This window comes from Penaeus japonicus, unplaced genomic scaffold, assembly GCF_977035675.1.
Source record: "Penaeus japonicus unplaced genomic scaffold, GWHDUDI00000001_assembly GWHDUDI00000005, whole genome shotgun sequence".
NCBI classification, from domain to species: Eukaryota; Metazoa; Arthropoda; class Malacostraca; order Decapoda; family Penaeidae; genus Penaeus; species Penaeus japonicus.
The window spans coordinates 5,319,780-5,347,775 of record NW_028234407.1 but is presented as its reverse complement, the minus strand read 5'-3'; the positions used below and the strand labels follow the sequence as shown (position 1 = coordinate 5,347,775).

Here is a 27,996-nt window from a genome sequence, read left to right as displayed (position 1 = left end):
TTGTCACTGTTACCTTTGTCATGTAAAAATGAGCAAAATATTAATTTCTAAATAGACAAATAATGAAAGTTATTCCATGCATAAAAAAGTAATCGAATCTGCAACAAAAAAAAGATTAATGTATTAAATGAAAACAAGGAATTTTCGTTTCTGCCGGAAATGTGAAATTCCCGTTGAAAAAAAGGGTCATGCAAACTCTGCAGGCGTCCACGATATTAGTTGAAATGAGATCGGTCGTGTCTAAAGGACCGTCGACAGTCAGCGTTAGTGTTGGCGGTCGGTAAGTGGTCGGCTTACGTCGGTCGATGAAGCAGCGCGAATACGGGTTGCCCGTGTAACCCGGCGGGCAGTAGCAGCTGGGCTGGTGGCTGAGCACTCGGCAATCGGCGTTGAGGCCGCACGAGCCCGGGCACGGGTTCACGCACTTGAGGTTGATGCAGGCGCGGCTCGGAGGGCAGTCGGAGTTGACGGTGCACTCGGGGCGGCAGCCCTCGTACGGGTTGCCGAAGTAGCCCGGCTGGCACGAGCAGGAGAAGCGGTCGTGGTCGCTGGAGCAGACCGCCGACGGGCCGCAGGGCGAGCCGGCACACGGGTCCTGTGGCGGCCCGGTGGGCGTCTCGGCCTCAGGCGTCACCGACAGGTCGACTGTCGGGGGACATGCGGTCATGCACTACACGCTCGGCTATAATGTTCTAACTCATGCACAATGTGGACAAAATGCAAAAGAAATTTATAAACATATATACACACTATACAAACAGAAGAGAGAGGGGTGCAGGGGGAGGGAGGGAGGGGGGAGCTTACTCAGGGTGCACCGGTAGATGGGGTCGCCGGTGTAGCCTGGGGGACACCTGCAGATGGGGTTGTGCGCCACCACGTTGCACAGTGCCTCAAGGCCGCACGTGCCCGCGCACGGGTCCACGCAGCGCCGGTTGATGCACGCGCTGTCCATCGGGCAGTCGGCATTGGCGACGCACTCGTAGCGGCATCCCGACGGCTGGTTGGGGTTGCCGAAGGTGCCCGGCCGGCACTCGCACACGGCGACGGTGCCCTGCACACGGCACTGGGCATTCGCGCCGCAGGGGTCGGGCAGGCACGGGTTGGTCACCGCTTCCGGTAGGACCGCTACGGAGTGGGGGAGGGGGGGGCGAAGAAGGGAAAGGTAAAGCATACTTTCTACCAACTCTGAGAGGGTGTGCGCCATGCGAGTCGAAATGACATGGCACGAAAAAGTTTTATATATACACATGAGCACTTTCCAGAGAAGACCCTTCTAAAAATAAGATAGAAATAAGAAACTGAGAATTGTATATACATTCAGGAAATCGTATTTATATATAGTGCATTCAGGAAGAGGTGAGATAACGTTCACACACAGCAAAAAGCGGGAGGATTGTGGGTATGAGGGCAGCATCCGGACGAGGATGGGAAGGATGGAGGGAGAGGAACACCCGCTGGGGCTCAGGGTTAGGGGGGGAGGGGGCGTGAATAGGGGGCGCATCGAAGCAGCCTTACGTGGCAACGGTCTGACGCGGCATTCGGTGAAGGGGTCTCCTACGTAGCCCTCGGGGCACACACACACAGGATTGTGGCTGACGACGGAGCAGAGGGCGTTGTTGCCACACGTGCCCGGGCACGGGTCGCGGCACTTCTGACTGATGCATGACAGCGTGAGCGGGCAGTCGCTACTCACTACGCACTCGGGGCGGCACTGCACGTACGGGTCTCCCATGAAGCCGGAGAGGCACGTGCAGAAGCCCACGGTGCCCGACGCCGTGCATCGTGCGTTGTCCCCGCAAGGATCGGGTTGGCACGGACTCACTGGCACTGGAGGCAAGGCTGGAAAATCGTGCCGGAAATGTTGATGCCGAGTGTGTGTGTGTGTGAAGGGGGGGGGGGGGTGAAGGGTATGAAATCATGATTTACATTCTACATCTACTACATCATGCTATTCAATATATGTATGCAAACGGCAAGGAAAGAAAGCAGGAGAGACACTGAGAGAGAGCTGAGCACCGTACCAGGAGCAGGATGACACGACCTGAAAGGATCCCCGATGTATCCCTGGGGACATGAGCAAATGGGGTTGTGGTTGAGGACGCGGCACTCGGCCTGCACGCCGCACGAGCCGGCGCACGGGTCCACGCAGCGCTGGTTGATGCAGGCGCGAGTCGGCACGCAGTCGGAGTTGGTGATGCACTCGGGGGTGCAACCGAGCTCTGGGTTGCCGTAAAAGCCGGAGAGGCAGGCGCAAGTGCCCTTCTCTCCCACCACTTGGCACTCGGCGTTGGCACCACACGAGGGGGTGCAGGGCTTCTCCAGGCCGGGGTTTAGAGGCACTATATACAGACGGACAGGCATCAGAGACAGAATATTGGGAATCATTCTAAGATAGAAGATCAAGCTAAATATATTACATGCTGAACAACGCGTGCAGTACGAGATATGCATGACTATCATTCATAACGGATGCAAAAAAAACAAAAAAAACATAATGCAACTTTCTTTCGTAATAAAACGAATTAATTCATGCAATCTGAAAAAAAGACCTGAAAAAAAAACTGAACACCTGAAAACCTGCAAAAGACAAGCTGCATAAAAGGAGTCCGAGCGTGAGAGGAGTTCACTTACCCTTCTCGAAGCAGCGGCTGAAGGGGTCCCCGGTGAGGCCGTCGGGACAGCTGCACACGGGGTTGTGGGCGACGACGGAGCACTGCGCGTTGATGCCGCACGAGCCGAGACACGGGTTCTCGCACTTGTAGTTGATGCAGGCCAGGGACATCGGGCAGTCTGGGTTGATGGTGCACTCGGGACGGCACGGCGAGCCAAAGAAGCCGGGTTGGCAGGAACAGACGGGCTTGTTGTTGTCAGAGCTTGGGCGGCACTCAGAGTTGGGGCCGCAGGGGTTCGGTTGGCACGGGGCCGGGCGCGGTGGCAGCGCTGGGGGAGAGACATGGGTGTTGCAATAGGATGCCTCGATTGGATGGGTTTGGGTGAAAGAAAAATCATTGAGGAAAATATCAAAAGATAAAGTCAAGATCAATCAAAGTAAACGGCACTCACGTTTCTCCGCGCAGAACCTGAAGGGGTCGCCGGTGAGTTCCTTGGGGCAGAAGCAGATGGGGTTGTGGTTGACGACCTCGCATTCCGCGTTGACGCCGCACAGCCCGGGGCACGGGTCGCGACACTTCTGGTCAATGCAGGCCTTGTCGTCGGGGCAGTCGGCGTTGGTGACGCACTGCGGCCGGCACCTGTCCTTCGGGTCACCGATATAGTCGCCGATGCAAGAGCACACCGCTTGCTGGCCCTTCACGCGGCAATCGGCGTTGATGCCACACGGAGGCGGCACGCAAGGGTTGGCGGGCAGAGAAGGCTCCTCTTTGGGCGGGATGACCTCCGACTTCTCCTCGCACCTGATGTAAGGGTTGCCCATGAAGCCGGCGGGGCAGAAGCAGACCGGTCGGTGGGTGTTGACCTCACACAGCGAGTTGATGCCGCAGGCTCCCGGGCACGGGTCCACGCACTTGGTGTTGATGCAGGCCAGGTCGTCGCTGCATTCCGTGTCGACAGTGCACTGCGGTTTACAGCCCTGGAAGGAGTCCGCTTCGCCGAAGAAGCCGGGGGAGCAGGCGCAGACGGGGTAGTTGCCGGGCGCCACCGTGCACTGCGTGTTGGGCCCGCACGGGGACGGCTCGCACGGGTTGTCGGGCTGAGCTTCGCACTGCACCTTCGGGTCGCCTCTATAGCCGTCGAGGCAGCGACAGTGCAGCTTCTCGCCTCGCACGTAGCACTCTGCGTTCTGACCACAGACGCCGGGGCCGCAGCTCGGAGGCGGCACTGTAGGACGGGGATTACATAGTCATTTCATCAGTGAAATCAAATAACTTATACCTGCATAATTCTATGTAAAATTACATATATACAACCTGAAATACGGCGCAGAAAACTCGTGTAATTGAATCCTACCTCTGCAGCCGGTGTAGGGGTCGCCGATGAGGCCAGGACGGCAGTAGCAGAAGGGCTTCCTGTTGGGGTCACAGAGAGCGCCCTGCCCGCACGGGGACGGCACGCACGGGTTGACGGGCGGCTCGCAGCCCCGGATGGTGTTGGGGTTGCCCACGTAGCCCGGGCGACACGTGCAGCGATGGAAGCCGTTTACGATGTTGCACTCGGTGTTGGGTCCGCAGGGGGAGGGGTCGCACGGGTTGGAGGGGGGGCTGCACGGCACACTCGGGGGGTTGCCGATGAACTCCGGCAGACAGAAGCAGACCGGGGCGCCGCCCACGACCCGACAGCCCGAGTTGGGTCCGCATGGGTTGGGCTCGCAGTCCTTGCCTTCAGGAACTAAGAGGAGGGAAGCAGATATACAAATGAATATACGAATGAACTAAAGCCAACGACAATATCAAAATACAACACAGGAGTGAGTAAACACACACACGCACACGCACGCACACACACACATAAACACACACACACACACACACACACACACACACACACACACACACACATATATCTATATATATCTACATCTATCTATCTATCTATGTATATGTGTATGTTTTCATGTATGTATATAGGTATGTATGTATGTATGTATGTATGTATGTATGTATGTATGTATGTATGTATGCATGCACTGCCTGGGAGAGAGCCACTTACTGCACTTGTCGAAGGGGTTGCCGGTGGTGCCTCGCGGACAGACGCAGATCGGGTTGCCGTTGTCGAGCTCGCAGAGAGCCCCTTCGCCGCACGGGTCGGAGTCGCAAGGGTTGATGGGCACTTGGCAGCTCCTGAGGGGGTCGCCCTGGTAGCCTGGCGGGCAGCGGCACGTGGCACGGTGCTGGGTCACCTCGCACACGGCGTTGCGGCCGCAGCGGCACGGGTCCTGGCACTGGTTGTTGATGCAGGCTTGGGTGGGCGGGCACGCGCTGTTGTCGCGGCATCCGACAGCTGGTGAGGGAAAGAGCGGGCGTGTGTGTTAACGGCGGGAATGGACTCGCAACAACTGTCGTGCTCGGTATTGTGCGTGCGTGCATTGCACAATAGTTTCAGTTATACAGTGTCATGTCGGAGATGTCGTTTTATTATTGTTATATCATTGATAGATCAGTCACGTCGTTGTATGCCGTCAGGACAGAAATAAAAGAAGTACTTATGTTGACGCAGAGACTCGCTTTTAGCAAATCCGGAGGCTGGCGGTCTTAAAAATCTAAACACTGTACGAAAATGAGTGAAATAAATTGCAAGATTCTAATCAACCTGCCTATACTTTGCCTAAAAACGAGCTCCGTATCATTGAAATCGACAGACGATGAATGGAAAGAGATATGGTGTCTATTACAGTGGGTCATCCCCGTCAGCACAAGGAGAATCCCTCAGCACTCTTCACTACATTTAACTGGCAAATAAAGCCACGAATCAAGCCAACGAACGAAGTCCTTCAGATGCACTCGACACCATATCTGATCCCGTGACGCCGCCGCTGCATTCTCAAACACCGATCCAAAGGAGGTGCTCTCACTGAGTCCACAGATGACGTAGGGGTCCCCGAACTGGCCTGGCGGGCACGTGCAGACGGGGCTGTGCTGCGATACCGAGCACAGGGCGTCCGCAGCGCACGGGTTCTTCACCAGGCACGGGTCAAGGCACGTGCCCGAAACGCAAGCCTCGTCGGGTGGGCACGAGGCGTCGACAGAACACCCGCCAGAGGATACTGAAGGAGGCGTTAGTGTAAGCTACTGGCAGGTTTAAACAGCAAAGAGAGGAAAAGCTTTTTTGGGAGAAAGCCTTGCTCTAAGCTTAGTCTACGCTTCTTGAGGAAATTACTGGTGGATTAAGTGATATGTTTTGTTTTGCTATTAGTATCTGGGGTTGTTTCAGCTAATATTCCAAACTACATGTATGTATTTGGTAGTTAAGTTTGGTTATTAAGATACCATTTGTTTGTGAAGTCAATGGAAATATATATTTTTTGTACTCTACCAAGTATGAGGAACAACAACAACTTGTCTTTCAACTTTTGAAAATAAAAATCCCTGTTTCAACTACTCTACTGATGTTGCAGTATGTGGCTACGTGGAGTGAATGTTATATAAAGTACAGTTAACAAGAACTACAATACGATTGTTGAAAATATATTTGTGGGAAAAATTAAACAGTCAGGACAGGTAGTCGAAGTTAACAGAAGGGACCCTTATGGGTAGCTTGGGTTTTTGCTCTCTCTCTCTCTCTCTCTCTCTCTCTCTCTCTCTCTCTCTCTCTCTCTCTCTCTCTCTCTCTCTCTCTCTCTCTCTCTATGTGTGTGTGTGTGTGTGCATGTGTGTGTATATGTGTGTGTATATATATATATATATATATATATATATATATATATATATATATATATATATGTATATGTATATATATGTACACACACACACACACACACACACACACACACACACACACACACACACACACATATACACAATGCGAGTATCTCTCTGCAACCACAGCATAAGACACGCACGCAGCCAAGCTACCCTCGGGGTCGTTCTCCAAGTCTTACTCTGGTCACAGTTGTCTCCGGCGAGGCCCGTGGGGCACACGCACTCGGCGCCCCGCCCAAGGGCACGGCACACCTTCCCTGGCGGGCACCGGATCGCTGAGCACGGCTCCACACACTGGCCGTACATACACGAGGTCCCAGGAGGACACGTGTCATTGCTGTTGCACGCCTCTACAAGTTGCAAGCAGGGGGGGGGGGTGGGAGAAGAAGAGGGGTGGGCGCCCAGGTTAGTTAGAAGCTAATACAGTGGGATATTACATCGGATGTGCACTGGAATGTGGTGTCGGGTTGTTGAGTACTCTTGTTAGTATGACAGTATAGTGTCTATAGTGTTGTAAAGCTTGTGATGAGAAGTGAGCAGAAACCTCCTTTTCTGGGAGAGTAATAGTGTAGGTGAATAGAAAAAAACACTCTACCGTGTTGATAATATGGCAGAAAAAGAAAAACAATACACACAAAATCTATTTTGTGTATTGATTTTTTTTTCTCTGCCAAAAGTGTAAGTGTTGTATATAGTATCATAAGAAGAGTGTACAGTATAGTGTACATCCGTGTACTCCGTAAGTTATCGAAACACAAATAAAGCACAAAAGACAACACACTTCTTTGCACGTGAAAGCCCTGTAGTGGCCACCCGATTATGATAAAAGCACTAACCAAAAATGTTTCCCAACTTTCAGTAATTAATATTAATAATTTACAATAAATCGGCTATTTCTGGAGAGGAAAATCTATACTAATACCCGTGGTTAATGACTAGATAAAAGCCTACCACACCGAAGCTACTAGTTGTAAATAAAAATAAAGTAAATCCAAATTGTATACCTGAAATACTGGAGTTCTAATCACAATCACCACCCTAAACAAACTCAACAAAGTAAACAAATAAACACCTACGCTACTTCCCAGTTAATAAGCTCCATACAACACAAATCACGCAAATAACAAGCCCAAAACAACAACAACAACAACAAAAAACTAATACTCACGAATAGCGCACTCGATGTAAGGGTTGCCGCTGTATCCTGCCGGGCACTCGCACTTGGGCTGGTGGTCAATGACCTGACAGAAGGCCGTGGGGGCGCAGGTGTCCTCATCACAGGGGTCAATGCACCTGCGTGAAAGCCGGTCACAAGCCCTGTTGGACGGGCAGTCCCTGTTGTATTGACACCCTGGCTGTGGGGTGCTCGCTAGGGGGGGAGAAAAAGGGGGGAAAGGATGTAATCAAAAGGGGTATGGGTAGAGATGTCGGCATGGCACCGAAGGGTGACTGTTTTAAAAAAGGGATTTGCTGTCTTTCTTATTAGTTGAAATCGCACGGAAAACCCTCGTTGGTTTGGAGAACGACAGAGAATTCGTTTTGTTTTCGATGCGATGTACGTTTTCCATATGAAAGAAAAGGGATACATAAAGACGGATCTTTTTTTGTCATGCTTTATAATAAGTCAACAGAAATGGTCTTTAAATACGTCAAGTCTGTCGGAAAGTTTCTTGAAAGTTTAGATGTTGTGTTGTTTGTTGTATCCGAGGGAAACTAGTGTGAGGTTTACTAAATCATGTGAGGAAATTATTGGAGAGAAATTCACTCACTTGTGTAATATTTGTACTCTGAAAAAAAGAAAAAAATGAAATTCGCATCACAAAGAGAGCACCAAGAACCGATTTTATTTTTTTTCCAAAAAACGTGAAATAACCTGAAAGGAAAGAATTTCGTGCATAGAAAACGGAGAAACCATGCGTCGATTCGCGGGAAAAAATCTTCTTTCGTCATGCAGTAATTTTTTTTTTTTTTTTTTTTTTTGTTTTGTTAGTGCTGAGTGAAAGTTAGAGAGTTGTGTGCACGGAGGCGCCGCCGGAAAGTGGGCGGTCGTTCGCGGCACACGAGAGCAGCGTAGTCGAGGTCAGAGGTCATGCGAAGCCGCACGTGCCCGGAGCCAACCCATAAGGGGAAGGAGGTTAAAGGGAGACGCTGAGTAAAACACGGCCAAAGTGCACAGGGGCGGAAGTGGGTGGGCGGTTACCTGGGGAGCACAGGTCCCGGGGATCTCCCTCGTACCCGTCAGGGCACTGGCAGATGGTGCGATGGTTTATGACGCGGCAGCGAGCCCCCACGCCACATGGCGGAGGCACTGTAGTGCAGGGGTTACGACACTCCCCACGCACACACGCCTCCAGAAGCTGGCACTCGATGTCCGAGGAGCAGTAGCCGGGGACTGGGGGTCAGAGTCAGGCGGGTTGACGAGGGTCAGGCAGCAGTCAGACAGTAAGGCAAGGAATACTAAGATGCCGCACAAAGGCAGCGCAGAGCTAGAAAAATGAAGCTACAAAGCTACAGTTTAAATGTCATGAAATTATGTTCGTGAAACAGATAGCATTAGAAGCAGGTCTTACTTGGGCTGCAAGCAACATTTGGGTTTCCTGTGAAGCCCTCAGGGCAGAGGCAGAGGGGCGTGGTGCCGGACAGCTGGCACAGCGCCCCCTGTCCGCAGTCCGTGCATGGATCCACACACCGCCCGCCACGGCACACCCTCCCACTGGGGCACTCCGAGTCATTCTCGCACCCGCTGCGGCTGCACCCCACTCTGGGGTCTCCGGTGTACCCGGGGAGACACAGGCACACTGGCCTGTGAGTCTCCACGGTACACACAGACCCCTGTGGGCACGGGGCGGCTGCACAAGGGTCAGTGCACACGCGCTCAATGCAGGCCTTGTCAAGAGGGCAGTCGGAGTTGAAGCCGCAGAGGGGGAGGGGTGAACAGCCCTGCAGGGGGACGCCCGTGTGGCCAGGGGGGCACATGCACGTGGCGGCGTGGTTGAGGGCAAGGCATGTTGCGGACTGTGGGCAGGGGTTGCTGGCGGGCCGGCATGGACTCACGCACTGCCCGCTGTAACACTCCTCCGTCAAGGGGCAATCGTCAGGGGTGAAGCAACCCACTGTGTCGGTCACCGCAACGCAGTCAAGTCAGTCAGATAGGCAAGAAGGCACATAGGTTATTATCATTACATGTATATGAAAATATTACAACAAAAGTGTACTTATTAGTATATGTTCCAAACTATTTCATTAGCGTGTTTACTACACCAACTAATATATTTTTGGAGGAAACTTTGAACAGTCATATAAATAACGTTACGTTCATTTCCTTCTTTGATTAAATTGTTATGCTAATATGTATGAGACGACAAGTAACAGTAAATTTCCCTATAAAACTTCTTGAAATTTCCGCTGCCGATAAAGAAAAACGGGGGCAGAAATCGTCAAGAAAGTTTTTAGCGAAGTTACCCCTGAACGTCAGTAGAAAACCTAGATGACAGAAAATGGTTATTTTCTGTCATTGTCGGGGTGACTAACTTACCGGGTGTGCATCCTTTCAGCGGATCACCCTGGAAGCCGTTGCGACACCTGCATTGGGCACTATGCTCACTGTTGATACACTCAGCATTTACTCCACAGGGGTCATCCTCGCAGGGGTACCGACAGTCGTTGTTAATACAAGCTTGTGTTGAGGGGCAGTCACCATCGCCACGGCATCCCGTAGCTGAGGGGCGTTAGGTTAGTTTGGGATTCTCACAATGTTATGTTACTGAGGTTGCCCCTCTCTATTAATACTACAAAATGTATCATGATATGTGCAAATATAATTAGATAAATTAGTGAGTATATGACAATGTATCTATAATCTTGGAGGGTGTAAGCATGCAGTATAAGGACACACGAGAGTATATTGATGACAGGATTAACAAGAAGCCAAGAAGCAACGTCTTACATATATTGTCAACTCCGCAGAAAACAAATGGATTTCCCGAGTAACCCGGATTGCAGGTGCACACGGGACGATGCGAGACTGTAGTGCAAGTGGCCTTGGCCGCACACGGGTTGGCAAGATCACACGGGTCTTTGCAGTCCCGATTATAGCAAACTTTGGTCTCGACACAATCGAAGTCAGATGTGCATCCGGGTGGGACGATTGGTGCTAAGTTCAAGAGATAGAAGAAGGTCAGTCAAAGGTCATCGGACACTTACCTCATGGAGACCCTAAAGCCCAGGGACGACTGAGTCATCTCGAGGGCTAAGGGGTCGTTGTATGTCATATAGTCAGGGAATATCAATTGCAAACTTAAAAAAAAACATCAACTATAAATACTGTCGAAATACTGGATACATCACACAAGCATACATTACACATACAGATTCCAATACAAACCAACCATTAATAAAGAATCCGCTACATTTACACACACATAGCAAAGATAGGTACAACAAAGCTAGCAAACAAATAAAAATGTACACAAAATACAATGAAAAGCGTGAGTGTAATGAAGCAAATTTGGCTTTTGATACAAAATGCATACGGTTTGTTCAACTTATACTCAGGCTCGAGCAAAAAGAAAACAATACGTGCAAATGAAATACAATGATGAAGGATGATTTCATCTTTTCTACGGTCCTGGTTCGTGTTTGGTCGCGGGAGCTGTGGAACTTTGGCATACTCTCTTTGGTCGAAATTTGGGATAAGCACACACAGACACGGAGAGAACCAGACACACACAGACATAAACAAACAAACAAGCGCCCACGCACACGCACAACCACACACACACACACACACACACACACACACACACGCACACGCACACGCACACGCACACACACACATACACATACACACACACACACACACAAACACACACACACATATGCAAAGATAAATGTAAGAGATGGGGAGTACCTTTGAGGCACTCTTGGCGGGGGTTACCCGTATACCCCGGAGGACAGGTGCAAATAGGGCGGTGGAGCGTCACACCGCACTCGGCGTTGAGTCCACATGGGGCGCCAACCACACATGGGTCAACGCAAGAGCCACCCCGACAGTTCTCCGTGAAAGAGCAGTCGGAGTCTCTCACGCATTGAGTGCTCGGTCTGACAGGTGGAGGGCGCGGGGTGAGGACGCCCACGGGAGGTCGAGGTGTGAGTGTAGGAGGGCGGGATGTAGCAGGTGCTGGGGGCGGGGTGGAAATGTTTAGGTCATGTTTATTTGCTGTCTGTCAGATGGATGTGTTTAAATGCTACAGTCACTATTGAGTTATACTTACGTCATCACAAACGCCGTGCAAAATAAATTGTGGTCGAAAAAGCATATGGAAATACAGTACATCAGAAATTGGTGATCAATATCTACTATACAGTACTAGAAGAACGTCGTTTGAAATTTGTATTCATTTCTACAAAACAACAACAAGCTTGATGCAGCTGAAATAAAGAAACATCCCTAATTCTAAGTCATTCACACATACGCATGCAGAAACAATAGCGGAAATCGGAAAACGGAAAACGGAAAAATAAAGAAATGCGAAAATATACGAGAGTTAGTAGTAGAGAAACGACCTCCATAAACAAAGTGAAAAATGTTTTCATATGTTTGCAACGTTCTACATGTTTCACAAAACTCTTCTGGTTCGGCTCTCTCTCTAAGAGATAATGCCTAGTACCTTTCTTTGGAAGGCACTCCGTCAGGGGGTTACCACGATGACCAGGTACACAGGTACACATGGGGATGTGATGCGCGGTGTGGCACTGAGCCTTGTACCCACACTTGGATACAGAACAACCGTCCACACACACCCCGCCATAACACATTTGGGTGTCCATGCAGTTGTAATTGTTCCTGCAGGTAGGAGCTCCTGCAGAAACTGGAGGTAACTTGGTGGTAAGGAAGGGCGTGATAAGGGCAGGGATAATGGTCATGAGTGGGAAATGAATGGACACGGAGGTTTCATTTTCCGTAGAAGGAGTCGTGGTTGCGACGGATGACCCAGTCGTCCCACCGACACTCACAGGGGTGCTGTCGCTGGCCTCATCGCCCAATGGCTGTCCTGGTACCACTGCTATTATTCCAGGGGGCAGTGTACCGTCTTCATCATCTGTAGAAGCGACCTCTGTTGTCGTGGGAATTTCGACCCTTATCGAACTGTCCGTAACGGTGCTGCCCGGGAAAGTGAAATCTGGACCCAGTGTAATAATATCGCTTATTGTCCCTCCATTTTCATCGGTAGAGAAGTATTCTTCATCGTAGATAGGCGTCTGCTCACTGATGTTCACACCAGGAACAGTTGCAGGGAGCGGCCTTCCGGTTGTGGAAGTGTCACTGTCACCATAAGGTCTGTCAGTGCCAGGACCATAAGGTCTGTCAGTGAAAGGACCAGTGGGTCTGTCAGTGCCAGGACCATAAGGTCTGTCAGTGCCAGGACCAGTGGGTCTGTCAGTACCAGGACCATAAGGTCTGTCAGTGCCAGGACCATAAGGTCTGTCAGTGCCAGGACCAGTGGGTCTGTCAGTGCCAGGACCATAAGGTCTGTCAGTGCCAGGACCATAAGGTCTGTCAGTGCCAGGACCAGTGGGTCTGTCAGTGCCAGGACCAGTGGGTCTGTCAGTGCCAGGACCAGTGGGTCTGTCAGTGCCAGGACCATAAGGTCTGTCAGTGCCAGGACCAGTGGGTCTGTCAGTGCCAGGACCATAAGGTCTGTCAGTGCCAGGACCATAAGGTCTGTCAGTGCCAGGACCATAAGGTCTGTCAGTGCCAGGACCAGTGGGTCTGTCAGTGCCAGGACCATAAGGTCTGTCAGTGCCAGGACCATAAGGTCTGTCAGTGCCAGGACCATAAGGTCTGTCAGTGCCAGGACCAGTGGGTCTGTCAGTGCCAGGACCATAAGGTCCGTCAGTGCCAGGACCATAAGGTCTGTCAGTGCCAGGACCTGTGGGTCTGTCAGTGCCAGTACCTTCAGGTCTGTCAGTGCCAGGACCATAAGGTCTGTCAGTGCCAGGACCAGTGGGTCTGTCAGTGCCAGGACCAGTGGGTCTGTCAGTGCCAGTACCTTCAGGTCTGTCAGTGCCTGGACCATAAGGTCTGTCAGTGCCAGGACCATAAGGTCCGTCAGTGCCAGGACCAGTGGGTCTGTCAGTGCCAGGACCATAAGGTCCGTCAGTGCCAGGACCATAAGGTCTGTCAGTGCCAGGACCTGTGGGTCTGTCAGTGCCAGTACCTTCAGGTCTGTCAGTGCCTGGACCATAAGGTCTGTCAGTGCCAGGACCATAAGGTCCGTCAGTGCCTGGACCATAAGGTCTGTCAGTTCCAGGACCATAAGGTCTGTCAGTGCCAGGACCATAAGGTCCGTCAGTGCCTGGACCATAAGGTCTGTCAGTGCCAGTATCTTGTGCTTCTTCATCGGAAAGTGTCTGATCAGGGAATACAATTGGTTTACCAGAGGCAGTAGTAAGATATGGTTTCTCACTGCTCTCACCATAAGGCCTGTCAGTGCCTTGACCAAAAGGTTTGTCAGTGACAAGACCGGTGGGTCTGTCAGTGCCAGGACCATAAGGCCTGTCAGTGCCTTGACCATAAGGTTTGTCAGTGACAAGACCGGTGGGTCTATCAGTGCCAGGACCATAAGGCCTGTCAGTGCCTTGACCATAAGGTTTGTCAGTGACAAGACCGGTGGGTCTATCAGTGCCAGGACCATAAGGTCTGTCAGTGCCAGGACCATAAGGTCTGTCAGTGCCAGGACCAGTGGGTCTGTCAGTGCCAGGACCAGTGGGTCTGTCAGTGCCAGGACCATAAGGTTTGTCAGTGACAAGACCGGTGGGTCTATCAGTGCCAGGACCATAAGGCCTGTCAGTGCCTTGACCATAAGGCCTGTCAGTGCCTTGACCATAAGGTTTGTCAGTGACAAGACCGGTGGGTCTATCAGTGCCAGGACCATAAGGCCTGTCAGTGCCTTGACCATAAGGTTTGTCAGTGACAAGACCGGTGGGTCTGTCAGTGCCAGGACCATAAGGCCTGTCAGTGCCTTGACCATAAGGTTTGTCAGTAACAAGACCGGTGGGTCTATCAGTGCCAGGACCATAAGGTCTGTCAGTGCCAGGACCATAAGGTCTGTCAGTGCCAGGACCAGTGGGTCTGTCAGTGCCAGGACCAGTGGGTCTGTCAGTGCCAGGACCATAAGGTCTGTCAGTGCCAGGACCAGTGGGTCTGTCAGTGCCAGGACCAGTGGGTCTGTCAGTGCCAGGACCATAAGGTCTGTCAGTGCCAGGACCAGTGGGTCTGTCAGTGCCAGGACCATAAGGTTCATCAGTGCCAGGACCAGTGGGTCTGTCAGTGCCAGGACCATAAGGTCTGTCAGTGCCAGGACCAGTGGGTCTGTCAGTGCCAGGACCAGTGGGTCTATCAGTGCCAGGACCATAAGGTCTGTCAGTGCCAGGACCATAAGGTCTGTCAGTGCCAGGACCAGTGGGTCTGTCAGTGCCAGGACCATAAGGTTCATCAGTGCCAGGACCAGTGGGTCTGTCAGTGCCAGGACCATAAGGTCCGTCAGTGCCAGGACCATAAGGTCTGTCAGTGCCAGGACCAGTGGGTCTGTCAGTGCCAGGACCAGTGGGTCTATCAGTGCCAGGACCATAAGGTTCATCAGTGCCAGGACCAGTGGGTCTGTCAGTGCCAGGACCATAAGGTCTGTCAGTGCCAGGACCAGTGGGTCTGTCAGTGCCAGGACCATAAGGTTCATCAGTGCCAGGACCAGTGGGTCTGTCAGTGCCAGGACCATAAGGTCTGTCACTGCCAGGACCATAAGGTCTGTCACTGCCAGGACCAGTGGGTCTGTCAGTGCCAGGACCAATGGGTCTATCAGTGCCATGACCATAAGGTTCATCAGTGCCAGGACCAGTGGGTCTGTCAGTGCCAGGACCAGTGGGTCTGTCAGTGCCAGGACCAGTGGGTCTGTCAGTGCCAGGACCATAAGGTCTGTCAGTGCCAGGACCATAAGGTCTGTCAGTGCCAGGACCAGTGGGTCTGTCAGTGCCAGGACCATAAGGTTCATCAGTGCCAGGACCAGTGGGTCTGTCAGTGCCAGGACCATAAGGTCTGTCAGTGCCAGGACCAGTGGGTCTGTCAGTGCCAGGACCAGTGGGTCTGTCAGTGCCAGGACCAGTGGGTCTATCAGTGCCAGGACCATAAGGTCTGTCAGTGCCAGGACCAGTGGGTCTGTCAGTGCCAGGACCAGTGGGTCTGTCAGTGCCAGGACCATAAGGTCTGTCAGTGCCAGGACCAGTGGGTCTGTCAGTGCCAGGACCAGTGGGTCTGTCAGTGCCAGGACCAGTGGGTCTGTCAGTGCCAGGACCATAAGGTCTGTCAGTGCCAGGACCATAAGGTTCATCAGTGCCAGGACCAGTGGGTCTGTCAGTGCCAGGACCATAAGGTTCATCAGTGCCAGGACCAGTGGGTCTGTCAGTGCCAGGACCATAAGGTCTGTCAGTGCCAGGACCATAAGGTCTGTCAGTGCCAGGACCATAAGGTCTGTCAGTGCCAGGACCATAAGGTCTGTCAGTGCCAGGACCATAAGGTCTGTCAGTGCCAGGACCATAAGGTCTGTCAGTGCCAGGACCATAAGGTCTGTCAGTGCCAGGACCATAAGGTCTGTCAGTGCCAGGACCATAAGGTCTGTCAGTGCCAGGACCAGTGGGTCTGTCAGTGCCAGGACCATAAGGTCTGTCAGTGCCAGGACCATAAGGTCTGTCAGTGCCAGGACCAGTGGGTCTGTCAGTGCCAGGACCATAAGGTCTGTCAGTGCCAGGACCATAAGGTCTGTCAGTGCCAGGACCATAAGGTCTGTCAGTGCCAGGACCAGTGGGTCTGTCAGTGCCAGGACCATAAGGTCTGTCAGTGCCAGGACCAGTGGGTCTGTCAGTGCCAGGACCATAAGGTCTGTCAGTGCCAGGACCATAAGGTCTGTCAGTGCCAGGACCATAAGGTCTGTCAGTGCCAGGACCAGTGGGTCTGTCAGTGCCAGGACCATAAGGTCTGTCAGTGCCAGGACCATAAGGTCTGTCAGTGCCAGGACCAGTGGGTCTGTCAGTGCCAGGACCATAAGGTCTGTCAGTGCCAGGACCATAAGGTCTGTCAGTGCCAGGACCATAAGGTCTGTCAGTGCCAGGACCATAAGGTCTGTCAGTGCCAGGACCAGTGGGTCTGTCAGTGCCAGGACCATAAGGTCTGTCAGTGCCAGGACCAGTGGGTCTGTCAGTGCCAGGACCATAAGGTCTGTCAGTGCCAGGACCATAAGGTCTGTCAGTGCCAGGACCATAAGGTCTGTCAGTGCCAGGACCATAAGGTCTGTCAGTGCCAGGACCATAAGGTCTGTCAGTGCCAGGACCATAAGGTCTGTCAGTGCCAGGACCATAAGGTCCGTCAGTGCCAGGACCATAAGGTCCGTCAGTGCCAGGACCATAAGGTCTGTCAGTGCCAGGACCATAAGGTCTGTCAGTGCCAGGACCAGTGGGTCTGTCAGTGCCAGGACCATAAGGTCCGTCAGTGCCAGGACCATAAGGTCCGTCAGTGCCAGGACCATAAGGTCTGTCAGTGCCAGGACCATAAGGTCTGTCAGTGCCAGGACCATAAGGTCTGTCAGTGCCAGGACCATAAGGTCTGTCAGTGCCAGGACCATAAGGTCTGTCAGTGCCAGGACCATAAGGTCTGTCAGTGCCAGGACCATAAGGTCTGTCAGTGCCAGGACCATAAGGTCTGTCAGTGCCAGGACCAGTGGGTCTGTCAGTGCCAGGACCATAAGGTCTGTCAGTGCCAGGACCATAAGGTCTGTCAGTGCCAGGACCATAAGGTCTGTCAGTGCCAGGACCATAAGGTCTGTCAGTGCCAGGACCATAAGGTCTGTCAGTGCCAGGACCATAAGGTCTGTCAGTGCCAGGACCATAAGGTCTGTCAGTGCCAGGACTAAGGGGCCCCGTGGCGGCATCGTAAGGTTCATCGCCATATTGCGGAGTGAGGGTGGCCTGAGGCGTGGTCGCATACGCATGTGACTCTGGGGTGGGCGTGGCCGGCCGGGGCTCCAGACTTGGCCTAAAAGTGACGTGATACTGGCCGTCGTCCGGGGTGTCCGTGACTGGCTCGCTTGGCAGTGCCACATGGTCGGTGGTCGTGACGGTCGAAGGCGTGGTGGTTTCAGGGGCAGCTGTCAGGGGCTCCATGGCCTCCAGGGCTTCCGTCTCGACCTCACTTCCCACCGGCGGGAGGGTCGGCCGCGAAACCCCAGGGCGCACGGTGGCAGATGTGGAGACGCTTGTGGACACGCCCACGGCAGTCTGTTCAGTGTTCGACTCGATTTCTGGGTCGACGGGTGGCATGGTGGGTCGTTCCACATCAGCTGGGGTAGGGAGGGTCGTCCCTATCTCCCCTGAGGGAATGGTGGGCTCAGAGGTGTACCGATCGCTTTCCGTGACTCCGTCGAAGGGGGTGGTAGAGAGGGGAGGGATAGGGGAGGAGGACGGGCGCACAGAGGGGAGAGTAGGACCACCCGGGTGTTCTGTAGGCGGGGTGGCTATTGTGGAGGTGTCGTAAGTGGGTGTAGTTGTTGTTGACGTATCATCACCATCATCACCTAGAGTGAGTGTGGTGGCGGGTGTAGCTGTGGTGGTGGTAGGAGTGGTGAACGAACTGGTGGTTAGAGCTGGAAGAAAAAATACAACGACAACCGTGTCAGCATGCGAACCCCGAGGTCAAAATTCGGTTGAGTGATGGTGGAGGGTAAATTTGTCTCTCTATCTTCTTTCCCTTTTTTTCTAAAGAAGCTTTCCAACATCCACTGTACACACGGGCCACCATAATTAAGGTAACTGAGCCATGGTAGTTGGACATTAGAGTGCAGAACATGCGTCGTGAAGTCAGTAACAGGGGAAACAATGGGTTATATGCATTAATAACCAAACTATTAATAAACGTGTTATGGTCGTTTGCGTCACTACGGGGAGGGGAGGTGGTAAGTCGGGGACATGTGCTCAATCTACAATAATTTCTATATCACAAAAAAATGCTATTGAAAAAGAAACGCAACTATATACATTTCGTCTTTCACACATCTAAGTAGGACTAGTGCTTTGCTATCAACTATTCACTGGATTATAGACTAGTATCTATAGCTAAAAGTGCTGCTGTTCGTTTTGCTTTCTAAAAATGCTATCTATAATACTAATAGGAACATCTGTACAGTTGTTATTACAATATCAAGCAAGCTCCGGGAGGCTAATTTTTATTTCTATATCTCTATATCTATCAAATACAGTCAGCCTGACATAAATTTCCATTAAGATTTTTTTTTCGAATTTCTCAGTAATCTACTTGTCTTTATCCCTTATTTATGTTGTCTTGGGAGTCAGGGGAGCGATGGGGGCGGGGGAGGGGGGGTACCCAAGAGTCAAGTCTTGTTGAATTAAAATTTTAGTTTGTTATATTGGGGGAACATCTCGGGACATATATACATATTCTTGTCAAATGTCCACTCAAAATAGTCAAATTTTAATTTTTTGATTTTTATATATTCATATATATCTTATATCTTTTAGAACATCTCACATCATTAAAAAGAGACAAAAGCTATCATTATTCACATTAACTACAACTGTTTCATAACTGGGGTCCAGATTTAATCAAGCATTATGGATATTTGACAAACTGCAGTTAATTATATTACTGTAAGTTGATAAACCTATGGCAAAAGGCTACTTGCTAAAACAATCTATAAATATCTCATTACAATCATTGCATTATAACGATCCGCCCTATATTAATGTATTATATAATGAATCCTCTACGGTACATGTACTTTAATACAACAGATGTCTAGCGTCATGCAAATACAGTACTGTTACTATATTAATCAGTATTACTTTTTTTCTCAAAATACATCACCAGGTTCATGATATTAGGTATGTTCAATGTGTTAATGTCGTTATTGTTGTGTTAGTGTGTAAACGGATGATACATTTCGAACATGAATTATGATTTAATTTCGGGAGGTGAAATTAGTAGGCAGTTTTTTTGTTTTTTTTAGAAAACGGGAGGAGGAAATTAAACAAGCAGATTGGATCACAGAAAACGGGAGAGCGGGGAGGGAGAACTTAAGAATTCTAAAAAAAAAGACTAAAATGGGAGGACATAGTAAATAAAAATTACCAAAAAGTGAACCGTAAGTTTAAAAATAATAGAACCACAGCACAAAGGGAAAAGACGGGGGAGATTAAAACTTCCCGAACATAAAAAAAAGGGGAGGAGCTACGGAGGGAAATGGACCACAAATTGAAAAAAAATAAAAAATAGGGTAGAACACTGGTGGAGGGAAGGTTAGTCAAAACAAGACAAAATATAAATCTTAAAATAAATACTGGGCCGCTTACATGCTGCACAACGTATAAAAGCATTCATCATTCTCAAGCAATACTCATACATGCTAAAAACAACAACAACAATCGATTAAGGCTTCACTCCACTCGAAATTTGTGGAATGACGAAGCGTTTATTTCGGAAATTCTTTCGCGAACGATCGAAATGTAAAGAAAAAAAATAACAAACCATGCTGTGTATCTTATAAAAAGGAGGGAAAGAATAGATAACAGTCAGTGCTGTACAGAAGAATCGTACTTACAAGCTACTTACAAACAAGAGGTGTTACTTACTGAGCAACGTGATAATGTTTGAATAATTAAGAAAAAAAAGCCAATGCAGAGAGTGGCTTTGTTATAACACATTAGAAAGCATAGCATTATGAAAATACAGATAAAGCAAGCAACGGCAGGACAGGCACGAGGAAGCACAGATGCACAAACATCAGGTAAAAATAATTCTACACATTTACACATGCATCATCTGTGTCTGTATACCAGTAAATGAAATTACTGCAGAGTATACAGCTAAAGCATCCACTCACAATATATATATTTTTTTATGAATGAATACACTAAAAATATAAAAACACGGTAATAGTATGATATGGATGCTACCACAGATGATTGTTAATATCAGTTTTAGTTATGGACAAGCATCTTCATTCACTTTCTTTTTTTTTTTGAGGACAGGCAATATGCAAGCAGCGGTCGGACAGTGCAAACACAAGAAGCTGCAATCACCGGCTACCGTCTTGGTACCAGCGAGCTCGGTGACGTCACGTTTCCCATATTTATGCTCTCTCTCTCTCTTCTCATTTTCTTAGCTTCTCTCTACTCTCTCTCTCTCTCTCTTTCTTTCTCTTTCTCTTTCTCTTTCTCTCTCTCTCTTTCTCTCATTTACGGAAGCATACATCACACACACACACACACACACACACACACACACACACACACACACACACACACACACACACACACACACACACACACACACACACACACACGGACAAACATGACGTCACGCGAGCTAGGAAGCATACTCACGCAGGGTAGCTGTTGGTTAGAAGCGCACGCACGCACGCACATGCTGCAGCCTCGAAGCGATGCATTCGTCATCATGCAGGTTAACTCCAAGCCTATTGGTGATGCTGGCTTGTTTTTTTCTAATCTTTTGAGGATTAGGGTTAATGCAGAGAGATTGCGTTCCTAATCTCTCTCTTGTTTACAGCGGCCTCTTTCTATCCTACAGGTTATCTTTGGGAAGGTGGTGGGGAGGGGGAGGGGGGTTATGGATTAGAGGATTGGTAATGGGGTTGAGGGGGGAGTTATGGATTAGAGGATTAGTAAGGGGGAGTTGAGGGGGGAGTTATGGATTATAGGATTGATAAGGGGTGTGGGTTGAAGAGGAGGAGGGTGGGGGGCATGTAGTTAGGTTGGTTTACTATCATACACATTGGCTAAGGTTTGAACGATGCGGTTAGTCATTCTCTGTATATTAAAAGCTACGCGATAACCAGCAGGCCGATCCACACACCATCCGATACCCAATACACAGCTAGCAGTAGTAGTAGCAGTTAAAGGATTCGTTCACAGGAGTTTAAACATATGGCTGATATATGAGCCCTATCGATGACGTCAGCAACCTTCCAAAAACACCCTCATTCGGCAGAGATAAGAGCCAGCCGTTACGAGAGCTTCGTCTTTTTTTTTTTTTAGAAATTCAAAGAACGTCACTCTTGCCAAACGGGGTTCTTGACCTACAGACGAATGAGGGTGATGAGATGGTTTCGCTGACTGCGAATTGGACGCCAGGTCACCCTGGGTCATGAAAGGGACGAGTTCGTGACCTACCTGGTTTGCAGATTAGCTCCACCTCGTCGCATTCCTCGTCGTTCTGGCAAGGGGGATCGCAACCCACTACATCCGAGAATTCTACACGAGAGAAAACGGGAAAGAAACGAAAAAGAAAACGGTGAGTAAGAGAGCAACAGAAAACGAGGGTGGTAAAAGAAATGGCGTGTGAATTAACAAAAGCAAAACGCCGGAAGTCTTATATCAAACAGGTGGGATATATATACATCTAAAATCATCAAAGAAATGAATACAAAATACTGAGTTAAAAAAAAGGGCAAAATTATTAAGTGTTATGGCTACTGTTAAAACCCTCTCTCACAACCTCACAAATATGAGGTTAATAACTTACGAGGTTGTGGAAGAAGCGGCGACATCAGCAACACCGGGTGATCACGAAGGAGAAGAAAGTTGTAAGAGAAGAGAAAAAAATAATGTTATATCAGAAAATGAAAGCCATTTGCAAATTCTTGAGGTCATCTTTGAGTGAATATGCGTTAGATTGTGGAAAATATTTACATATGATTGGCGTGTTAAAGAAACTCGTTACCAAGTCTGTTATGATCTGAATGTTAGTTCAATAATGATTAAATAAAAACTAATGACTCATGTGACAAAAAAAAAAGAGTTAATCCATCAACATTTTTATCATAATACCAGTTACCAAATTTACATAACTGAAAAAGGCGAATATGAAGCTATAGTGGAAATATAGACCCATTGAAATTACCCCCAAATACCATAAAGAAATATCAAGAATCACTCATCTGTAAATACCTGGAAAGTTTTAATCTCTCGATATAAAGAAACCAAAATACTATAAACCAAATAAAAAAAGGAATTAGATAATTAATCATGAATGACATTTCCTACGAAACACCGAAAGAACAAAAGACAAAATCAGACATACACGCAAACATACACATTATGGAAAAAGGACAGAGGGACAAGAGACGGTTGATTGACAAGTTGGCTGCCATGTAAACAGACAGACGCAGGGAGACTCTAGGACAGACATGCACCGAGGAAGACAGACAAATAGACAGACAGATAGACAGACAGACACGGGAGATGTAAATGATACTTACGTGGCTTGCAAGTGCATCCGTCACATGTGAATGATGCGGGGCAATCGTTGTTGGTCGAGCATGTGCATTCTGCAATGAACAATGGCTTAGTTGCAGTGTGTGTGTGTTTTGTTGCGCAATGTATTTATGTATTTCATGTTCCAAGTTTTTTTTTCTTCTTCCGAAGGCTCGATAGAGTTGAATTTAAAAGAGAGAAATATTCCAAATAAAAACAAACCGAAAAGTGAAAATACATCACCTGCTTAAAAAAGAAAACATATAACGATAGTAAATACAAAAGGTAGGCAGTCAAGTGATACAAAAAAAAAGGGTAGACAAGTCAGTCAAGAGTGACACGAAAAAGCTGAAAGTCAGGTCCGTTAGGAAGCTGTCAGGGTGTTATAAGCTTTACTTCTGCGGGCTGCTGAGTATGACGATGTATAATGATCGTCAGTGTGATGTTGGTGTGATGTTAATGTTCTTTGGCTATTTTTTTTTTTTTTTTCTATCTATACAGTGCTGCTAGTAAGGGGGATAACTACGGTTGTTTAGGAGAGTGTAATGTGAGATAATACTTTTCTAAAGTTCTGTACAAGTGTATTACGCTTTTCTTTAAGTGTGCTTGATTATCACAATTCTAAACTGTCTAAGTGACCATAATATTCTAGTAGTGACAATAAAAAAAAGAGTTTAAGACTCAAACCCAGAAAGAATCTAGGATAACTGCTTTGCCACGATCCCGGTGTGTGCTGTGTTGTGGTGTAAGCGCCGATAGACTATGTTACCTGTGGGCGTTTTGGGCGTGGTGACGGGCGTGCACCGCACTTTGGGGTCGCCCGTGTAGCCTGGGGGGCACGAGCAGCGCGGGCGGTGCAGCAGCGGGCGGCAGTCGGCACCCAGACCACACGCCTCCGTCATGATGCAAGGGTTCATGCAGTGGCCCGAGAAACAAGCCTCGTTCCACGGGCAGTCCGCGTCACGTCGGCACTCGTAGTCTGTTCGGCACAAGCGTCAAGCCAGCTCAAGTCAGGCGTCCTCTGTCCTGCCTTCGCGTCTCTCTCGGAACAGTAATCATGGGAACTAAAACTGCCATGGATCTGACTACTACTAATATTTATATAGATATGCCCCTTCTTCATCGGAATCAAAGTTGTCATGGATTCTAACTTGCTAAGACTGCATGGCTTCTCAGATCAATTTCGATGTTGCAGAGAGAGGACTCGACGGTTGCGAAACGTCAGAGCAGCGCAGAGCGACTCGTCACGTTTTCCCCAAGAGGACAGAGGATTGCGTCCTGCTATGTTAATTCTACAAATGCATATTGCGTGTCGTCTAGAACCAACCGCGAATGCTGACGAATCACAGAGCACGAAGTTACGTGACATCTAGCCAATCAACACTCAGAGAATCTGGGAATCAACTCCCAAGAAATCTAAGAATCTAAGAATCTAAGAATCTAAGAATCTAAGAATCTAAGAATCTAAGAATCTAAGAATCCCTCGTTTTCCCGTGATTCAGAATTCGCAGTCGGTGCAACTGATATCAGTCACGGTACGATCACCTCTTTGATGAACTATATCTAGAGGCTGAAGGCGTCAATGAAATGGAACAACACAAAGTCATTGTCACAATGAAACGTCGAGGTACTGGAGGTTCTGTACCTCAAGGGCGACTTACCATCCGGAAGGAACACATGCAAGCAATAGGTTATATAAATGGATCTTGAGCAATGCAAAAGAGATCCTACATGCACCCCCCAAAAAAAATAAAAAAAGAAAAAGAATTAGTAGTGGTGGAAGCAAAAAGGTCAAGATTAGGATGCTGAGAGATTAGGTATCGTTGGATCTCATCTTATCGGAAAGATGAACAGGATCTTTAACTGAGAAAAGGAAGTTTAGATAAGAAGTTGAAGTTAGAGATTACGATTAAAGAGGAGATAACGCTATTGGGGATTTTTTTTTTTTTTTTTTTTTTTTTTTTTTTTGCTGGTTAATCAGTTAGTGTATCTAAATAAATAAATAAAAATCGAGAAGCTAGTTGCCTTAAAGAATAGGGGGATTAAACTGCACCATCTTCAAGCTTTGGCTTCGATGTGCAGCGATCAGAAACATTTAGTACAACATCACCACCGTCTCCGATAATGATGGGATTATGAGTTAATAATTACGGGTTATGTAATTAAAAAAAACACACGTCCTCGTAAACGCGTTTGGATTATATACGGAGTTATTACAAGTCGCTCGGGAATCTTGCGTCTTTCACACGACAACTTCATCGTCATTTCTGTCAGTCTTACCGGGGAAAATACGACAGGGAGGGGGGGGGATGGGGAGTGGGGTGTGGGGGGGTATATAGGGGGTGAGGGAGAGAAGGGATGAAGGGAAGGGCGAAGTACCTGAGATGCAGAAGGGGATGTGATCTCTCACTTCGCATCTCTCGCTGAACACGCAAGGGTCGTTGACTTCACACGGGGAGACACACTCCTTGTTCACACACGCTTCGTCGCTTGGGCAGTCCGTGTTGCTGCGGCAGCCGACTGTGGGTGGGGTGGGTGGGGAGGAGAGGGGGGGTGGGAGAGGAGGATATAGGGGTGGATGGGGGGAAGGGAGAAAGGGGAAATAGGGAATGGGTGGGGGGAGAGTGAGGAGGAGGAGTGTGTGGGGGGAAGGGAGAAGGGGTTTTAGGGAATGGGTGGGGGGAAATGGGGGGAAGGGAGAGGGGGATATAGGGGTGGATGGGGGGAAGGGATAGGGGGATATAGGGAATGAGTGGGGAGACAAAGGGAGGAAGGGAGTGGGGAAGAATGGGTATTGGTGCGGAATAGGGTGTGGATGGGTGGGTGAGGAGGAAAAGGGGGAGAAGGCGAGGGGGAAATAGGGAATTGGTATGAAAGGATTAGGGGAGTGACGAAGGGGTTGGAAGAGATATATAGAACCTTCAATATTGTTTTTTTTTTTCATTCCCTAATTTTCATTATTTTTTCGCAATAACTGTTTCTTTAAGCTGTTCATAGGGGGGGGGGGGGTAAAAACCAGCGCACTCTATTTACAAAAATAAGGAAAACAACGTTCATTTTCCTCTTTTGAAACGAAGAACAGAGTGACAGAGGGTGGGAAAAAAACAGGAAAATACCATTACCCAAAAAAACATGATTTACAGAAAAAACAACAATACAAAACCACCATCATAAGACTAAAAGAAGGACCATAGATGTATTCCCATCAGAAAAAATATATATATATCTACAAGATCTTAAGAAAAGAAATAAAAGGATAATAAACGGAAGGCAAAAAATAAGTAAGAAAGAAAAACGCAATTTTTATCCCATGCACTGAGGGCGAAAGATGTGAATATTTTTTTTTTTTTACACCAATAAAATTCCGCAAGAGGAAATATGTGATCAAAATTACTACTTAATTAAGAAACAAGTGTATTGTTTGCTTAAGTCTCTATTCACATCTTTCTCTCCTCCTTTACTATCCCTCTTCCCTCTCCCTCTTTATACCCTTCATTTCCCTCCCTTTCTCTTATACCCTCCCTTCCCTTCCCCTCCCTGCCCAGCCCTGCCCGTTAACCGTACTCACCTGCGACACACGTGGCTCTCTGGTTTTGCACCTTGCAATCCTCCTTGGCATTGCACGGGTTGCGCGCCACGCAGGGGTTCAGGCACTTGTCGTTGATGCATGCCTGGTTCTTCGGGCATCCGAGATCGTCACTGCATGCCGTAGCTATTCGACAAAGGGCGCGGAAGAGAAGGGAAATGTTTTACATGTGGTCGGCGGCGGGTGGGTGGGTGGGACTTCGCTAGAGGCAAGATGAGTCTTTTATTTATTTATCTATTTATCTATTTAGTTTTTTTTTATGAATAGTGATCAGATGGTGGAAATGCGAATGGGAACTATATATATAATCACAGATCGAGATGTTTTTTTCCGAATTATATATATATATATATATATATATATATATATATATATATATATATATATTTTTTTTTTTTTTTTTTTTTTTTTTTTTTTTTTTTTTTTTAATTCTCTCTTCATCTTGCTTCTATGTCCGAGCCAGAGTATATTCAACACAAAACTAATAACAAAAACAAAACATTCATATCTTCATATATACACATATTCTTCGAGGTAAAAAATTTGGGAATAAATTTTGCTTTCCATCCGATGAGTTTATGGACGCGCCTTTGTCTTAAGGAACGTTTTATAAAGACAAAAACAAAACAAAAAAAAGTCCTGAATTCTGGAGGAAAAATGAACAACTTGAGATCAATCAATTAAATGCACACAAAAAATATGAGTTAATAGTTGGTGAGTAGATTTTCGGTCAATTAATTTTCTGTGAATTAATAATTCAGTCTATGAGTAGATTGTTAATGATATATCAGTAATTCTTTTCGTCAGAGATGTGAATATATAATCTATGTTATTTGTAGTTTGGTGCATGTTGCAAATTAATAGATGTTATGTATTTCTTTCCTGAAATGGAATATAACTCTCTCTGTGTATATATGAGTTTGCCCTGTAAAAAAGACACATATGGTTAATAACAAACAAAACAAAAACAAAATGCACAAGACGCAAACAAAATGCACGAACACAATGCAGTTAATGCAAGCACACAATGCAACATCCACAACTGCATGCTGGGCGATAACTAGAACGAACAAACAAACGCATGCAAAGGAAAAACAAAAAAACTCGCATGTGTTAATGGGAACATCACAAAAAAGATTTTTTTTTTTTTGTTATTAAGTGGTACACATAAAAGCACACAGGACGCACAATACAGTGGTTAAAACAAATAAAAAAACAAACAAAAACAAAACAAATTCAGTTCAGGCGTGTTTCATACGTGTTAGAGCACAACCAAGGCATTACATCACAGATTTTCGAGACAAAAAAGCCTGAAGACTTTTTTTTCTTTGCGTGGGTGAAGCACTTTCCATCCTTCACTTGGGTTAATAAAGCATTTCAGACAAAAAGCGCAGCATATTCAGCAGAAAAAAAAATATCGACTAATATTAGAGAGCAAGGACAGATTACATTAAGGTTAGGACAACAGTACACCAAGCACTCATGAATTCAGAAGAGTGGGAAGCACCGTTCATATTTTTAGTGCAGTTTCCCCAATATCGTCCGAGGCCAAGAAAACGAGTTAGGAGAAAATGGGTAGAAGATGACGTCACGTAGTAGCAGGACAGACTCAGAAGGCCGATAGAACCACACAAGTAATACCACACGCGCTCACAACACCATATAATACAGGGTAAAGTGTTCTTTTATAAAAGGATTGTA

At 48.0% G+C, this 27,996-nt stretch overlaps 2 protein-coding genes across 2 annotated transcripts in view; both read right to left on the bottom strand.

Moving 5' to 3' along the window:
* LOC122258285 (uncharacterized) overlaps nucleotides 1-27,996 on the bottom strand; it is a 190,779-nt gene that overhangs the window by 31,386 nt on the left and 131,397 nt on the right. The window contains 22 exon segments of the mRNA XM_086536787.1: nucleotides 121-645; nucleotides 805-1,125; nucleotides 1,516-1,839; nucleotides 2,022-2,339; nucleotides 2,632-2,940; nucleotides 3,064-3,837; nucleotides 3,967-4,344; nucleotides 4,666-4,956; nucleotides 5,528-5,719; nucleotides 6,554-6,724; nucleotides 7,543-7,743; nucleotides 8,575-8,766; nucleotides 8,945-9,487; nucleotides 9,910-10,092; nucleotides 10,321-10,527; nucleotides 11,284-11,553; nucleotides 12,044-12,649; nucleotides 17,327-18,064; nucleotides 21,627-21,692; nucleotides 22,715-22,783; nucleotides 25,089-25,229; nucleotides 26,278-26,421. Of these exon segments, the coding sequence (XP_086392913.1) occupies nucleotides 121-645; nucleotides 805-1,125; nucleotides 1,516-1,839; nucleotides 2,022-2,339; nucleotides 2,632-2,940; nucleotides 3,064-3,837; nucleotides 3,967-4,344; nucleotides 4,666-4,956; nucleotides 5,528-5,719; nucleotides 6,554-6,724; nucleotides 7,543-7,743; nucleotides 8,575-8,766; nucleotides 8,945-9,487; nucleotides 9,910-10,092; nucleotides 10,321-10,527; nucleotides 11,284-11,553; nucleotides 12,044-12,649; nucleotides 17,327-18,064; nucleotides 21,627-21,692; nucleotides 22,715-22,783; nucleotides 25,089-25,229; nucleotides 26,278-26,421 (6,963 nt within the window).
* Nucleotides 12,649-15,934, bottom strand: LOC147471770 (uncharacterized). The gene is made up of 2 exons (XM_086536860.1): nucleotides 13,475-15,934; nucleotides 12,649-13,306 (listed from the first exon to the last, which is right to left on the bottom strand). Exons 1-2 carry the CDS (start codon nucleotides 15,917-15,919, stop codon nucleotides 12,650-12,652), a joined length of 3,102 nt encoding a protein of 1,033 aa, XP_086392986.1. The 5' UTR covers nucleotides 15,920-15,934; the 3' UTR covers nucleotide 12,649.